This window comes from Notolabrus celidotus, chromosome 3, assembly GCF_009762535.1.
Source record: "Notolabrus celidotus isolate fNotCel1 chromosome 3, fNotCel1.pri, whole genome shotgun sequence".
Taxonomy (NCBI): Eukaryota; Metazoa; Chordata; class Actinopteri; order Labriformes; family Labridae; genus Notolabrus; species Notolabrus celidotus.
In genome coordinates, this window is record NC_048274.1 from 10,661,198 (window position 1) to 10,679,743 (window position 18,546).

The window sequence follows — 18,546 nt, forward strand, 5'->3', positions numbered from 1 at the left end:
AGAGTTAGTAGGTTTCTATTCTAGTCCATGTGTCAACTTCCACTGGAACCGCTCTGTTACGTTCCGGCTGCGTCTCTGATCCGGCAGATCGGAGCCCTCAGGATCAGGCATCAGATTTTTGCCGGATGGAGCAGGACAGGAATCCAGGCACCAAAACAAAATGAAAACTCCCGGTTCATTTTCAGAGTAAAACACTCTGTGTTATCACCAGATCGCATTTCACTTAACTACAACAACAAACTATCATGATGAGTGGAGCCAGGCCTGGAGTCAACAGGTCAGAGGTTTTCAGAGGACTATAAAGACAACATGGATGAGGAGAGGAGGAGGAGAATCCTTGATTCAGTAATTACCGCGGGAAAACCTTGGTCACCTAACTCTGGCTGTCCGGCGGTCCTGCTCCGTACTGCATTCTGAAAATGCAACCAGTGGGTGTTAACGGACTACAGAACAGAGCCAGACCACAGCATATGGGAGATTGACTAGACACGGATGTGGTGGAAATCCAATGTCAGACATGATGTTAGAATCAGCCTCTATCACTTGAGAAACACGAAATACCAACCTGTTACTCTGTAACGCCATTGCATTATCATGCACAAGATGACAAAGAACCAGAGGAAAAGTCAGGGAGAATCTAACGCTGTGCCCCAGAACCTTCAGTAAAGACTTAACTGCTGTTAGTAGTGATTAGTATATTAACCCTCCTCTTATTTCCTTTCTCTTCAGTTTGCTTGGACTGGTTTTCATGGGGGGAATAAGAAATGGGTTCAGTCGTGTATTTGTCTGGTTTGTCAGATAGTCTAAATGCACCTTTCCTGAGATGTGCACAGACAGTTGCTTCTCTCCTTCAAATGACGTCACAAGACTGAAGTGAGTGGCTGCAGCTGTGATGTGATTTACAACAATAAGCTTTGGAGAACCCGTTAATTTTTTATGTTTAAACCCAACCAAATAAAAAAAAGGAACCTGAACTCATTGACAAAGTCTGGGCTCGCCGCTCACAGCCACACCATCCAGAGCAGCCCGGCAGACCGGCGTGCAGGAGAGTTAAACCCAGTCTTGTGTTTGCATTCATGAGAACCAGTCGCCTCCTTCCAATCTCTATCTCCTGTATCTATGGTTCACCCTTCAGGTTAGGGCTGGCTTCTGCATTTATTCATACTTCTACATACAACTAAAGTCACACAGCTAGTCCAGCTTAAACTTGCATTTCCAGCATCTCATTACAGAAATCATTTCAGTTGGTAAACCGTAGTAACAGACACAGAAGAAACACAATGTTCTTTCTTTCATTCCTCTATTTGTGACAGACAGGAACTGAACTCTGATCGCCATCAGCAGAGCATGTTCAGAAACATCTTCCTACTGAGGAAGGCTGAACAGTCCACATAAATAGTCACTGGTTCAGGAAAGCACTCTGTGACATTCAGGCCACGGTTCACCTTCACAGCCCTGCTCCGGTCCTTTACCCTGTCACCAGAGGACATCTTGTTCTTTTATCCCCGTGGAAACACGAATGTAAAGTAGCTGCACATGTTTGACTCGCTCTCTGTCTGACACCTCACAAGTGCACTGACTGTTTCACCTCTGACTGCTCTGAGTCTCCATTATTAAAATCTCTCTCCAGGCTCCACTTCAATCCAGAGACATATGAGGTCAGGACAGAGTCAGCGCTGCTTTCTTTTTATCAATGAAGATCCACATATTTGGAGAATAGGGGAGTATACACTTCAACATTTTAAGATATGTGATTATTTGATTTCTGCTGAAAGTTAGAGAAGACCAACAACAGTGTGACACTTCTTTTAAACCCTTCGTCAGGACCTCAGAGATCAAGCTATGGTACAGTACAGGTGTTTGTTATATTCAAGACATAGTTGCAGCCACTTTAACATTTGTTTAAGGATTATAAAAGAATGGAACAGTAAAAACAGTTCATAGTGCTCTATTACCCCTCTAGAACACTATGATCCCAACATGCAGGCTTGCTCATTGTACTCAAAGTCTCTAAAAATAGTATGGGAGGTGGAGCCTTCAGTTATCAGGCACCTCTCCTTTGGAATCCTCTACCATTCAGGTTCGGAGGCAGACACACTCTACTTTTAAGAGTATAGGCTTCAAACTTTCCTCTTTGATATAGCTTATAGTTGGGGCTGGATCAGGCTTGGACCAGGTCTTAGTTATGCTGCTATAGGCTTAGACTGCTGGGGGAAATGACACACTGTGATCCTGTCTTTCCCTCTCTCCCCGCTGTCCGTCTGTCATTTACTTTAACTCTTCCTGTCCCATTAAAGTCACTAACCATAGACCTTTCCGGAGTCCCTGATTCCCCTTGTCTTGTAGGTTCCTCTGGATCTCTGCCGTAGACGGCCTGCTGCTGTGGACGTGCCAGACTCAAGCTGCTACAACTACTACTATCCGTCTCATCACTATCTCCCTCTCTCTTCATCTCCCTCTATCCCTCTCTCCAACACGGCCTCAGCAGATGTGTGTCTAACATGAGTCTGGTCCTGCTGGAGGTTTCTGCCTGTTAAAGGAAGTTTTTCCTTGCCACTGTAACTTGCTAAATACTGCAAAGTGCTCTGCTCATGGTGGATTATGATGAGATCAGACTCAGTCCTGTCTGTAAGATGGGACTGGATCTCATCCTGTCTTGATGTTGGGTCTTTGTTAATAATAGAACATAGAGTACGGTCTAGATCTGCTCTGTTTGGAAAGAATCTTCAGATAACATTTGTTGGAATTTGGCGCTATATATATAAATAAAGTGCAGGTAAAGTCTTCAGGTGCTGCAAACAGCTGCATTGGAGTTGCACAGACTATGACTGACACAAAGACATATTGAATATAATAAGTAGAGATATGTATTGTGTGTGTGTTATATTTACTAACTTCGTAAGCAAACAAACAGCACCAATAGTTTCTGAGACAAACGCTGTGCTGCAGACTCTCCATCTTGTTTCCAGCGGAGCAAACACAGACTTCCTGCCCTCCAACTCTCTCTCTCTCTCTCTCTCTCTCTGTCTGTCTCTCTCTCTAAACACATAATCCATCACAGCCACAAACAGCCACAAACAGCACAGCACTGCAGGTAGTCTTGTCTCTTCTCCTGCCTCTGAATGATACCGAGTAAATCTGCCAGGGCAATAGTACAGCAAACTTGACTGGATAAAAAGTACAATGTTTAGAAGTTATTTTAGATAAGGTGGAAAGCGGGGGTTTCCTCCTTCCACACGGCGTGTTTTCTCATTCAGAGCATCTTTAAAGTGTGGAGTTTACAAGAAAAGTTTGGGTTTGAGAGGATTCAAAAATATTCAACACTTCTTCTCGCCCCACACCGGGTATATATTTTCACATCCATCCATGCAAAAAGTGCAAGAGGTGTCATTCACTGACTTGACTGAAACGTGTCAAAATCAAGTTTAACTTTCTAAAACCTGTCTCGCCTTTTCTATTTATCACTCAAATCTGTCTTTTAAAAGTTCAGAGAAAGAACTTTATTTTCAGAATAAAGCAGAATTAAAGTTGAGAATCTCCATCTGGCATTTTGAACTCTTTAATAATAGTTCTTCACCAACATCAGTAACAACTTTGAACTATCATATAAAGATGTAGTTGATGAAATGATTAAAAAACAATGCAATTAATAAAAAAATGCACATCTCAACTTCAATAAACAATAAATTAATTTTAAAAAACAGGTATTTCTTTTTAGAATGACTCTAATCTTCTTTTATTTTCTCTCAATATCAAGATACTACGACATGCTTTGTTTAGCTCGGCATACACATAGAAGTTTTGTCAATACTCTGTTGTAAGTTTCTCAAGAGGGAGTCACTTCTGCGTGGAATGTACGCCATACACTAAAAATGAAACCTGAAAATATATATATATATATATATATATATGTATATATATATATATATTTTTTTTTTTAAGTTATGTTTTTTGAGCATTTTTGCCTTTATGATGGGACAGCTGAAGAGAGACAGGAAACATGGGGAGTAGAGAGTTGGGGAAGACATGCAGCAAATGATCGTGGCTGGGAATAAAACCGGCGACCTTTGCGCCGAGGACTATAGCCTCTGTATGTGGGGCACTTAGACGGCTAGGCCACCAGCGCCCCCCCTAAAGTGTTTTAGTTTCTTCGGTCATGTTTTTTCTTTTGTGTGAACTCTCTCTGCTGCCTTCAGGGCATCGCTATGTTTTACCTGTTTAGAAAAATAACCATTGTTCTAAATCTTTCATCCCCTCTGCAATTAGATTGTTAAATGCTCCTTAGATTCATTAGATATTTGTTATGAACTTGATATCTTTTTTACCAGACTGACTCTTTTATCTGTTCTTACACTGATCTTTTATTGATTTTATCCTGCCTATCTTTTACTTATCAGTCTGATTGATACCAGTAGTATACTGTAGCTCCTCTGTATAATTCATTGTTGTCTGTATGTCTCTGTATTTGTATTTATGTTAGTATTATTTTTGTACAAGCTGCTCCATACTAATTTCCCCTATAGAGGGATTAATACAGTTGTTTTAATTGATATGTTGTAGGTCCATGTAGCCCTGTGTTCACACAGAACCCTGTCTACTTAGCCCGACATGCCCCCCCTCAAATGACGAGATGATGCAGATTACAACCCTTAACATAATTATTTGATAATGTTGCAGCTGCTATGGACGTGCCAGACTCCAGTGGCAACAGCTACTACTGCTACTATCCGTCTCATCACTGTCATCGCTCTCTCTCTCTCTCTCTCAAACATGGTCTCAGCAGATGTCTGTCTACCATGAGTCTGGTCCTGCTGGAGGTTTCTGCCTGTTAAAGGAAGTTTGTCCTTGCCACTGTAACTTGCTAAATGCTGCAAAGTGCTCTGCTCATGGTGGATTAAGAAGAGATTAGACCGAGTCCTGTCTGTAAGATGGGACTGGATCTTATCCTGTCTTGATGTTGGGTCTTTGTTAATAATAGAACATAGAGTACGGTCTAGACCTGCTCTGTTTGTAAAGTGTCTTGAGATAACGTTTGCTGTGATTTGGCGCTATATGAATAAAGATTGATTGATTGATAATACATTCTGAGTCGCCATATTCTCTTGTGCTTAAATAACCAGAGAATGTACTGGAAACAGAAACTGGCAATAGTTTAGAAATCACACTGCTGACTAGCGTTTAAGTAGAGTTTTGCAGAGCGACACAGGCACTCCAGCACAGAAGTATGTGGTGCTCACAATGGTGGAGTCCATTGGGGTGTAGCTACAGTGCAGAGTAAACACAGAAGTATAAACCAGGCTTTGGTTAAAAGATAATCCCTGTAGCTTTGATCGAAATCTAAAACTGTCTGAATGACATAATTAATATCCTTTAAACCTTAAACTTTATTACTGAAGAAAAAAATCTCGATTGAGTCAGCAATAAACAAAAACAGGTCTTTAACATTCAAACTTAAACCGTCTGGAGAGACTCCAGTTATTGGGATCACGATGCAGATCAGGGACACCCACAGTTCACAGATGGGTTGGTGTTGCATTGCCAGGCCTGCGAGCGTCCAGCCGGTGTATTAGTCACCTGCCAGTCATAGCTGGGTTGATTCCAGAAAAGGGAAAGCTTGACAGTGAGGAATAAACATAACATGCTACAGCTAAAAACCACAGCAGATATTCACTTTCAATGGCCGCAGACTGTCCTGGTAGGAACACACTATTCCAATAAATTAGTCCTGCTTTCTCAGGAAAGACAGGTGAGAGGATTTCACTCTTTTAAAGTGCAGAACGTGTGACCAATTTCTGCTCACACCTCAAATGATGGGATATTTTCTTTGATCCCCTTGAGCTATAAAAGATTCAGATCTCTTTCTCTAGTTTAACATTACACAAAGGCAAAGAAAGGTGGGGGGAGGAGAGAAATGTGAAGAAAGAGGAAGCAGGAATGTGCAGCAGGGAAGCAAGGTGATAAAACTAAAGGGAGCGAGACAAGTGATTTGCAGTTAGAGCTGGTGGGGGGGGGACTGCCGCATAAATGCGATGAGATTATTTATGACAGTCAGACAGCATGAAGCAGAATAGGGGACCGTTTCTGTGCCGTACGGACAGAAAGACTGAAAGACATGCAGACAGAGGTCATCGTCCTCAGTCACAAGTAAAAACCATAATGCATCTGTGTTTCTCTCTGCGGAACAAAAGAGGAGGGAAATAACACTCATTCAAGCAAGGGGAGAGCTGGTTACAGCGTGCACAACATGACAGTCAATTAAAGGTTTTCAGGCTCTATTACAGCAGAAAGATGTTTCCTGGAACTCCCAACAAGAAGAGACATTTCAATACTCAGATATGAGGCAACACCAGGGTCTTTAATCCTCACAAAAGTTTTCTTCCCTTCTTTTTATGAGTTAAATCTCATTAAAGTTTACTCTCTGTTGAAACATGTTATATATATTTTTTTTTTGGCCTTTTGCCTTTATTTGAGAGGACAGCTGAAGAGAGACAGGAAATGTGGGGAGTAGAGAGTGGGGGACGACATGCAGGAAATGGTTGACCGGCCGGGAATCGAACCGGCAACCCCTGCGACGAGGACTGTAGCCTCTGTATGTGGGGCGCTTAGACCACTAGGCCACCAGCGCCCCTGAAACATGTTTAGGAGTGATTGCAAAAGCATTGTTGGTCATGATGAATAATACATTAGAAGAAGCAATATGCTCTCTTTTCAGAAAAGTCTGTTGTTTGCATGTGAATTGAACCTTTCATAAGATTTGTACCCTGTTCTTATCATATTCTCATTAAGGGTTTAAACAGTTGATTTGGTTTGAGATACTTTTGAATTCAGCTTCAAGTCTAAATTTTTTGCTATGAACTACAAACACAGCTTAAGCTAAATAGCAAAACGTGCCTTGTTACTCACTCTGCAAAAAAAATTATTTCAGTATTAAGTTAGGCGTTCGAAGGATTCGCCCCTGTACTTTATGTGCCTGTATCAACTGAACTTGTAAATACTATGGTAAATGCTGAAACATTTATAATATCAATGTCCGGAAAGGGATTATATCAGAGAACTTTGGCTGACGAATACACAAAGGAATATATGAGGGTAATTATTAGATTAAGGGGAATCTAATACCAAAGTCATGAACATTTAAAAAAAGCGTGCGTCACTTTTCTTTCTATGCGGAAGTTTCAAGATCATTAAATAAAATCAGTCTCTCCATAAAGATCTCTTTGATTTGTTTGATAAATATGAGTCTCTGACAAACATCCTGTGATCTGGGTTCAGAGAGTTTCGTGTACTCAGCATTGCAAAGTTTTCCGTGTTTGAACAGAGTAACAGTCGAATGATTTCTGTTTGTACAAGCAGAGAAAAGAAAAGTGGAAACTATTGAGACTTCTGACTGACTTTGGTCCTGTGGTTTCCAGGTCAGCTGCTGTGAAAACAAAACACTGCAGCTGTGATCCCAGGGTTTCTAACACAACCTGAACATGCCCTGAACTGTGTTTACAGACAGCTACAGCTTTTCACTGCGGCTAAACCACAACTACTGAGACCAGCGACAAAGTTTGGAACTCTCAAAACCAAATATATCTTAAATACCATAAATATAGCACACTTTGAAAACTCATTCATCTCAGGTCGATCACATACAGACACTAATGAAGTCTGATGCTCTAACATCCTACGTCTTCTCGTACAGTGTGTCGACATGAGTTGATCCCAGCAGGAGAGAAACACAGCATCTGTTTCAGTTTGTAGGTACATGTCTGGTGTGTCACATCTCCGTCATCCCATCATCACAACAAAGGCAGCCTCTTGGGTATATTACTGCTTTGTTCAGAGTTGACATATTAGCAGATGAGAGTGGGCGTTCAGGCACTTACCACGAGAGAGAGAGGCCTCTTCCATGACACCACTCCAATCAGTCCAGAGAGCAGCACCTGGGAGAGGAGACGGATAGGAGAGGTTGAGTGATGCTGACAGAGACGTGGTGACAAAGACGGATACGAGAGTTGTACATGCCTTTATTACGGCTAGGCTTGATTACTGTAATTCTTTGTATGTCGGCTTAGACATGGCGTCTATTCAGCGCCTGCAGCTTCTACAAAATGCGGCAGCTCGCCTCCTGACTGGCAGGAAAAAGAGGGAGCACATCACACTTGTGCTGCGTGCTCTCCACTGGCTCCCAGTCTGTCACAGGATTGATTTTAAAGTTGCACTTTTAACATACAAGGCCCTAAATGGATTGGCACCATCCTACTTGGCTGATCTTCTCCATGCTCACAACCCAACCCGAGCACTGAGGTCAACAAACCAGCTGCTCCTGGATGTGCCTAAAAGTCGCCTTAAAACCCGGGGAGACCGAGCCTTTGCAGCAGCGGCCCCCAAGCTCTGGAATGGCTTGCCACTCCAATTAAGATCGGCCCCAACTGTTTAATGTTTTAAATCTTTGTTGAAGACCCATCTCTCAACATTAATATCCTGTTATGTTGTTGTTTATTGTTGTCTTCATGTAATTTTTACTTTTTACCTTGTAAAGCACTTTGGCCAACACTGGTTGTTTTAAATGTGCTATATAAATAAAGTTGACTTGACTTGACTTGACCATGGTGACGGATTCATGAGAAATTCACAATTCCATTTAGTTGGAAGTATATTTTTGTGAACATTTGAGCATCTTTCTTTCAGTTATGTTGACTCATTATGACACCTGGAAAACTGGGTATTGTAAAAACATAATATTATTAAAAATACATTTTGCAAGTACTCTGCAGCAAGATGACGATACAGGTGATGATGGCTGACGTTTTACAGTTGTCACTTGGACTTTCACTTTTGTATATCCCATCTAGGTGGCCCACATATCTAAAATCATGCCTAATGGCACAACTGCACCTGCGTCAGGTTGTATATCTTGTTTTCATTTGAGCTTCATTTGACAGGTTAGTCCACTTCTTGGTCCAGACTGAAAAAATCTCATCATCAATTGCATCAAATGTCATTGTATCGGTGCAGATATTCATGGTCCTGGGGATAAGGGCAACAGACTTGATTGAGCTACACATATTTCCTCTTCTGCTACCATGTGGTAGAATGTTTCGCTTTCAGGTAAATATCAACAACCGGATGGACTGTCATGGTATTTGTAGGCACATTCAAGGTTGCAGGGGGATACATTTATGTAACATTGGTGAGCACAAATCTTTTCATAATGAGAAGAGGCAAAACAAACATTAGTATTTGTATATTTTTTAATCCCTCACTGGAAAGCTACCCTCTTACATTGCAAACTTGTTGGATTGACATTATGGATACTACATTACTTGTTCTTTGTTTGTAGTACACTGAATTCTGTTAGCATTTTCCATTGATACCTCCAACTCATGGAATACCCTCCAACATGTATCCCTCTTAAGAATTTGATCTCTGACCACTGTGTCAAATTGTATCTGTTTTAATTCATCTTTTGTACTGTTGTAGTCAAGACCACATTAACCGAGACCAAGACATGTCCGAGACCAGAGTACACCGAGACCAAGACAAGACCAAGACATTTAGGGGTCGAGGCCGAGTCAAGACCAAGACAGAGACAAGACCAAGACCATATATATCAATGGAAAATCCTTATGAGTTAACAAAATAAAAGACTTCTGTTTATTTTATTTAAGTTTGCTTTGAATACTATTGACAGCAACAAACAAGGTTTGGTTTTGTCTTGGTTGCCTTTCTTTTGACTCCTTAAGTTTAGTTTTATCTCTTATCACAGTAATGACAGGGACACAGAGTGCATCAGTGGTGGTCTCGACCGGTCTTGATATAAAATACAAGACAGAGTAAAAATGCTGTCGATTCCGAGACGAGACCTGAAATAAGCGGCCTCGAGACCCAGACTGGTCTTGAGTTCTACAACAGTAATCTTTTGTTTTGTGAATGACTATGTGTCTGTTCATTGTTTCTAATGTGGCTGTGATCTTGACAACATTGGAAATAGCCATGCTAGCAAAGCTGCTAACTTGCATCTTTCAGTTCGGTCTGATTGAGATAAAGTGGAACTGAAACGTTTGAAGTTTTGAAGGGAATATAAACCACCTCACTTAGCCCCCCATGTATTCAACATTTTAAGCGTTACAACTATGCTGAAATGAGAAATGATTACTTTCTTTTACCTCCAATTGAAGCAGTTTGGAAAATGTTTTAATTGCTCATTTTGTCCACAGCAAAACTGCCCCCAGATACACAAAACAGACTTTCCATTTAGGATGTTTTTCAGCAGTGCTCTTTTGCAAATACACTCTGCCAGTAGCGCCATCCTCTACATGCTGGGTTGAGTAATACACGGATCAGGTGGGAGTTGTCGCTCTTGTTTGGCAATTCTGTGCCCATCTGTCATCAGATTTCTCGCCTGAGCGTCGGTATGGATGTGGATTTCTTTGTCAACAGCATCATCGTGTTGAAAGGCTCACTCTCACACTGATTCTTTTCCATTTCGAGAAGCCGAGAACAAGTGAACGACATGATCCTGTTGTCTGAGGAGGTAGTAGAAAAATGAGCGTGGTGAACTGAAAGAGAGATGCCACTTTCTTCCTACAGTTGGTAGCTCTTCATTTGTGCTTATGGCGTTATTAAGTGTGGGTTATTTCTCAAACTACTGCTACTGACTAAAAAATAATACAAATGCTGCTGAGTGCAGACTTCTGAAGACTGCTTCAACTGCAAATGTTATCCTCAGGATGACAGGGAAAATATTCTTCCTTACTAAATGATCCAATTTGGATTGACAGTCCGTGGGTATTCTGCAAGTTGAGTTTAAAGCATTGATAAGCTCTGCATCGACTACATAAACGATGCACTTTGATATTATCAGTCATCTACAATACGCCCTCTTCTCTTAGATGCATGTTTGGCTGATTCAACATGATCGAGGGCAATAAAGTGCCATTTGGGTTGCCATGCAAGCATCAAACCTTCCTTGTGTTTACGCCCCCAGGCTAGCAGCTACGCCTGTCTTATTGTTTGGCCTCCGTCCCTTTCACTTCATCCATCTATCAGTTTTCTATACCACATATGATGTGAAGAGTCACACTGAGCTGGTGCCAAATCCAGCACACATTTGATTTGGCTCCATTGCAGCTATAATGTGAAGATAATTCTGTGCACTAAACATATAAAAAAAATGACAGCATTGTTTGTCCCAGCGTTTGCCCACACACAACATATGTTGACAATGAAGTGATAAAGGCCTCCAGCAGCTATGGTAATGATGATGAAAACACAGGAGGAAGTGTGATTGTTCTATAGGTACAGAGTCCATGTAGGTGGTGGAGGGATGTGTTACAGAAACAACAGTGTTTACCACCGGAGAATGTTGCTTGTTCCACATTTACATCTGACAATGTAAGGATTTATTTTTAACCACGATGATGAAAGCCCACTTAACATAGATGTGATTTAACCATAGACTGTATGATAAAGTATCTGTGATGTCACCCATCTGTTCCTGAAGCCTATCGTTGGTGGGTGCCATATTGGAAATGCTGACTCAGCCTAATTACTGTCAAGCTAGTGTGAGGTAAAGAGGCGGGCTTTGTGTGATGAGTCTATGTTTAGTTCAGTTCTTCCATGTGTTTCATGCCTTGATTTATCCTGTGTTTATTCCGTATTAGTTATTCTTTATGTCCCTTGTGTGTTTTGTGATCCATGTCTCCTTTTGTACTTTTTGTTTTTCTTAGTCTTGTGTTCTCTGTTTTCAGTTTGTCCTGTGTTCCACACCTGTGTTGATTACTCCGTGTATTTAGCTCCTGTTTCCCCTGTCCCTTGTTGGATCATTGTATGTCTTCCCTGTGTTCTCTTTGTGTTCCTTTTCTTGTGATCCCTATGTTTTATTTGGATTTATTCTTGGTTGTTTTAGTAAGTTTTGTTGGTACCTTTTGTTTATTAAAACCATTTTATTTTAAAATCTGCACTTTGGTCCTCCTTAAGTCTTTTCCCCGTCGTGACACTTTGAGTCTCTTCGCTAACAGCTAAAGTGTTCCCACCTGCCAGTCAAGTCAGCTGTGCCTCTAATTATGCAAAACTCGTAAACTAATAATCTTCTAAACTGCTGATTTATGAAAAAAAAAACACCTTACGTACTGTGTGTGCCGATCAAGAAGTAAGCTATTCAGAGCTAACTTATTTTTTGTACCAGGCTGTAAACATGTTTATTTTTGCTGTAAAGATCTACTTTTTCAACTGGTGTGTATGTGGTCTGGTACTTCCGGAGCCAGCCTCAAGTGGACACTCGAGGAACTGCAGTTTTTAACACTTTCGTATTGGCTACACTTCTCAGGGCCGGAGGTTGCTGCTCTTTTTTAAGAACAAATAATGTATTGATTGCCATCGGGACATAAAGATCATTTTAACCAGTATAACAAAAAGTGTATCTTAATCCTACTACCAACCCCAGCTTTAACTGCAATGGAGGACTGAAGACTGGTGGTGCTAACTCTGCTAACCATAGCCACATTCTGCAAACCAATTTTATCAAATTCCCCTGCAGACTCTGTGATCCTGTATTAAGTCATGATAAATTAATTGTTCCCTTAATTATCTTTAGACCAGTTGGTTAATTTGAATTCAAATTTCCATTTAAATGAAAAGGAAATTAGTCGCTTCATTAACGCAGATCATCATTAACCCAACCCTAATAAATTCTAATCATAACCTCGTTAATTGGCTGATGTGTTTTGTAGATTTTGGACGGCACAAAGCATTAACGTCCCACTGATTGGAGCATCAAAAAAGATCAAATTGTGTTATTTATCTTTGAGAACTTCAACATTTTATGTTTCTATTATGTGGACTTCATCAGGCCTTCGTCTCTCTGGATTTATTGGTGTTCCAGATTTTCCATTAGCCCTGATTTACTTTGTGATTTTGTGCTCCAGCTACCTGGAACCAGTCACGCTGCAGCTTGATGCTTTGGCATTAATGAAACAATCCAAGCTCTGTGGACGCATCCTGTTGTGATGTCTGCTCCCTCGAATATTCATCACTTCCATCGAGTTATTTATCCATCTGTTCATCATAAATCAAAGTCCTTCTTTTTATAGCTGAATGTCTGTTTTTCATAAAGACGTCACTGTAAACTGCAGATGTTCTTTAATTAGTTGCCGGATCAAAAGTAAATTTTAAAAGAAGCACCACGTATTGATTCTTTCAGTATGCATCACTCTGGGTGTGGTGTTGCTTTTTACTGTAGGTGTGAACTAGCCTATCGTCAAAATATGTGTGAACAAAGGGTACTCATTGCCCCTGGTGCTCTTTTCCTCCATGGTCTCTCTCTGCCTTTCACCTTTCTTCACCCTCCATTAAACACCAACATGCTCTCCCCATTTCCCCATTTTACCCTCCCCTCTGACTTTCTTGGTATCTACTCTCTCTCTCTTTCTCTCTCCCTCTCTTCTAGCTCTGCCATGCTTCCCCTTCCAATTTCTCTCTGTATCAACCTCCATCTCTGTATTTCTTGCTCCAGCTCTGCGCCCACACAGTCACGGTGTATTTCTGCACTTACACACTTTTTCTACTCTCGATCCAGCCTCATTTCTATTTCCCTGTCCATCTTGCTCTCATCTCTGGTATATCTTCCACTTTTACACTCACCTCGATACCCAAAGGACCTGGCCGAGGGGATGTCAATATTTCATTCGAGCTCACACTCACACATTCACACACGCAAGGCTGATCAACAACTGGATGAAAGTGTTATAGGTTGGAGTGTGTCTGTTGTCAAAACCCATGATAGATGTATCCAACTAACAAGCTATGCTCACTTGATTTCATCTTTGTGCAAAAAAAAATATACAAAAACACATAAAAGTAAAAAATCGTATTCTCCTGCCGACTGAACTTAAATGCAACAGTTTTAATTTTAAAACTTCAGTGTGGATTTTTTTTTTATTTTAAGGTAATGACATTTTTGGTGACCCCTGTGGACAAAATGTACCATATGACTGATCTCTGCTGATCTTGCCAAATCACAACAAATGTTATCTGAAGACTCTTTCCAAAAAGAGCAGGTCTAGACCGTACACTATGTTCTATCAAAGACCCAACATCAAGACAGGATAAGATCCAAAATACAAAGATTCTGGCACCTCATAGGTCAAGAAATTAATAATATCTTAGCCACCAATCTAGAAAATGACCCATTATGTATGCTCCTTGGAACACGCAATCGAAATATTACTAACAAATATAAAAAAAATCTTTATAATATTTTAACATTTTGTGCAAGGTAGTGCATACTCTTGAACTGGATAACAGACAAAGTCCCTAATAAAACACAGTGGCATGAGTTAATCCTTGAATATGTCTCTCTTGACTGTACATATGTTTGTAGGGTGAGGTCTTACCCGGGTCTCCTCTCAAATGTCAATTGTGTGCTGGATTTGTGAGCCGAGTGTTTTGTTTTGTTTTGTTTTATATTTTGTTTGTCATGTTTGTTTGTTTTAAGGGAGTTGTCCCTGTGTTGTTGCTTGTTTTTGAAAGGATAAGAAAAATCAATAAACATATCTATAAAAAAAAAATTAAAAAAAAATGACAGGATAAGATCCAGTCCCATCTTACAGACAGGACTCAGTCTGATCTCATCTTAATCCAACATGAGCAGAGCAAGGACAAACTTCTTTTAACAGGCAGAAACCTCCAGCAGGACCAGACTCATGTTAGACACACATCTGCTGAGACCATGTTGGAGAGAGGGATAGAGGGAGATGAAGACGGAGAGATGATAGTGGTGAGATGATTGTAGTGGTAACAGCAGCTGGAGTCTGGCACGTCCACAGCAGCAGGCCGTCTACAGCAAAGATAAGTTTAATTCTTTTATGGTACCAAGAACTCCTCACAGGAGTTCTATAATTATATTGAAGACAACAACACCATTACTAAAGCAAACAGGAAACCTCCAAAGACAGCACTTTTGTTACTTTGAAAACACATTTACCGTTAAATGAAATTTGACTACTAAAAAAAGGTAGGATAACAATAATTGTTTACACAAACGTACTTAGCTGAGAAGCATTAAGGCTCTGAATTTACTGTAGTGAATGGAGTTTTCACTCTGCATGAATTCATTTCTACCCAAGTATAATCATCATGCCTTTAGGACATAGAAACTGTGAGTTATAGTAAATATGCATTTTTTAATATATGAGTAGTTATTATGATTTATATTAGTATCCTAATATTGAACACATTAATCACACGCTGTATATGTTCTCACACAGCGCACAACTGAAAAGCATTAAAATGATTCCTTTGTTGCTGATTTAACATTAGAGGCCAAACAGCCGATCATGTTCTGCTTTCATAGTCATTTTCTGCCCCTCTCTCATGTTGTTGTGGTTGTCATGGTTGTCTGATGTTTACAGTTGTGGTCTGATCTGCAGTCGAGCTTTAATAACACCATAATAGAGTCTGTAAACTCAATTGTCCATCAGGCGCAATTACGTCCCTGCCTGTCTCTGTTGTGACTGCAAGAGACAATTTGAAGCGACTCTGAGCTCTGTGCTGATGTTTACTGTCACCTTTATCTTTACATTGTTTTTACAGACTGAGTTTATTGTTGCCAAAGCAACCCCTGCATCTGAAATGTCATGTCCCCTAATGAATGTATATGGATGCCTTTACTTACAGATTATTGAATTCAAATGATGCCTTTCGTTAGATTAAATTAAAGCAAAACAACTCATCTTTTCTTGTAACTCTTTGCATGTTGAGTTGAGCAGGAAAAAAGATACTTTAAAACTCCTGGAAATGTAATTGGAATATTTAAAATTCACATAGAATATCAAAATTAAATGTGTAATCAAGTTTCAACAAAAATCTGAGTGAAAATACAACCATGAAAAAACTCAAAAACAGCTTATTTTCCAGTTCAGTGTATTTCTCAGGATAGTGTGGGCGTGGCCTAACTCTTTGGTTGACAGGTCAAGAGAGAGTTAACAGCCTGCATGTTTGAGCCGTCTGACTCTGAATCTAAAGACATTAAAACTCCAGAATCTGAAAACTGTTCATTTAGAATAGTCTGAGTGCTGAGTCACAAAATACTTTAGAATCAGAACTTATATCATTTATTAGTTTTATCACTCCGTAATCTCTCGAGCATTAGGACCATGGGACGCCCGGCGCAGCGGAGGCTGAAGTGTAGTAGGTGCACGCAGAGGAGCACGGCTCCGGGTGTCAGACGGAGCTGTTTGGCTAAACTCTGAGCCGTTTGGGGAAAGTTAGTGAACCAGTCCTGGGGAAAGTTAGTGAACCAGTCCTGGGGAAAGTTAGTGAACCGGTCCTTGGGAAAGTTAGTGGACTGGTCCTGGGTAAAGTTAGTGAACCGGTCCTGGGGAAAGTTAGTGAACCAGTCCTTGGGAAAGTTAGTGGACTGGTCCTGGGTAAAGTTAGTGAACCGGTCCTGGGGAAAGTTAGTGGACCGGTCCTAGGTAAAGTTAGTGAACCGGTCCTGGGGAAAGTTAGAGGACCGGTTCTGGGGAAAGTTAGTGAACTGGTCCTGGGGAAATGAGACGAGCATGTGCGGGACTGTTTAACCACTCGGACGCAGCTCAACTCAACTGCATCCCAAAGTTTCCTCAAATCCAACGCAGTTAGGGAAATAAAAGAATGACAACAAGCTGTCATCTTCACCGGTGGATGTGCAGACAGGGACACACGAGCACAGTGGCGCAAAGAGCAGGGAGACAGATATACGGACAGAATATAGACAGTACTTGATTAGCAAACATGCTAACAGCTAAGGCTACACTGAGGGGAGCTGGCTGAGACGTCAGGAGACTGTCTGAGTAGGAGCGGAGTAGTTTTGTTGATCATGTGTGCACGTGACTCAGTGTTTCATTTCTAATTGGTTAGATATTTATTTCATCATAAATATCCAAGTTAACCCCGCGTTCTTTATCCTAGCGTTAGAATGGTATCAAAAACGTAACCCATAATACTTCAAAAATGGATTAAAGCTCAGTTTTAATATTCTAAATATAAATAAAATTGTATGTAAATGTGACTAAATATCATAGGTAGAACGTTTTGGTTGATTTGGGTTACCAGAGGCTTTAATTTCACTGTTGCTTAGTAAATTTAAAAAACTGGTGCTCAATCAATGTGACCGAGGTGGAAACAGCCAAACATTTGAAACAGAAAAGCAAATGTGTTGATATACACTCTGTTTGGAAATATTGAATTACAGCTAAGATGCAGATGTACAACTGGAAAGCATCCACATCAAGCAGACATCAGGCTGACAGTGTCTGATAATGTCTCTACTGTGTCTGCTCTGCTCAGTGCTGCTACACACCGGCTGCAGAGGACTGAGGCTTGTGTTACTCTGTGATACTGCAGGTAACATTCACCCTCTTTATACTGGTGTCAGGACACTGCGACAAAGTGTCCAGAGAGGTTGTGTTCTGTTACAAGCCTCTCTTTCCCTTTCCTTCTCCCTCTCTCTCTCTCTCCCTCTCTCCCTCTCGCCTCGGTGCTAGTCTTGGCAGCAGACAGAAGGCGCACTGCAACATGCACAACCAAGGTTGAACTGAGCCCCCCATCATAATGCAGCTCCGAGTCACTTCTCCAACCACTTCAGTGTTGAGCACCGGAGTTTGATCAATTAGGAGAAGTGCACAAAAATCCAACGAGTTTGGGAAAACGGGTCTTAAATGGTGTTTAAATGGAGTTCAAAAATAGACGTAAGAGCAGAGACCCTGTGTTTTGGTGTACCGTTAAAAAGTAGAGAAACAAATGTAACATTCAAGGGCACCTATATAACACTCAGGTCGTGTTGTTATAGATATCAAGGGTACAATAAACACACACACACACACACACACACACACACACACACACACACACACACACACACACACACACACACACACACACACACACACACACACACACACACACACACACACACACACACACACACACACTCACACACTCACACAGTTCACTGCAGCAGACATTTGGGATACACTTTCTCTCTGTTGTCCTTTCCTGTTTTTCCCATTATCTCATCCTTCCTGTTCCTCCACTGTGCACTGCATGTCTCTGTGCCCATATATACATGTGTGAAGTACTATGTGTGTACCTGTGGTCTGTGCGTATGTGTGTGTCTGTGCCTGTGCCTCCAGGGTAGAAATGGTGTGAGAGCAGGAGCCATGTGAGAGCTTTGCTGGTTGTCAGTCACTGGAGGCTTTTCCCCTCGGCTGCTGCCAGAACAGGATTAACATGCAATACTTAGCAGCATTAGTCACTGAAACCTGGGCAGCACACACCCACTAACATACTGAAAAAAATGCTGAAGCATCTTTTAAATATATTTTTCTGGCATGGACCAATGAAAAAGCTCAGTGAAAGCAACAAAAAAACATTAAACCATGAGTAGCAGAGCATCAATTTATGAAACGAAAAGTCTGTTCCAGGACGTTTTTAAAAAGAGATACAACCTCTCAACAGGCACTTCAAATCTTCACAGCCTGGACCACAGTGCACTGCAGTAAATGGTATTAAATGATT

The 18,546-nt window shown here is 40.9% G+C and overlaps 1 protein-coding gene across 3 annotated transcripts in view; it reads right to left on the reverse strand.

The window, feature by feature from the left end:
- Positions 1 to 18,546, reverse strand: part of fam189a1 (family with sequence similarity 189 member A1) — a 141,374-nt gene that overhangs the window by 69,807 nt on the left and 53,021 nt on the right. For all 3 annotated transcript variants that reach the window (XM_034680750.1, XM_034680751.1, XM_034680752.1), the window contains one exon: positions 7,872 to 7,928. In XM_034680750.1, the coding sequence (XP_034536641.1) occupies positions 7,872 to 7,928 (57 nt within the window). The remainder of the gene's footprint in view (positions 1 to 7,871; positions 7,929 to 18,546) is intronic.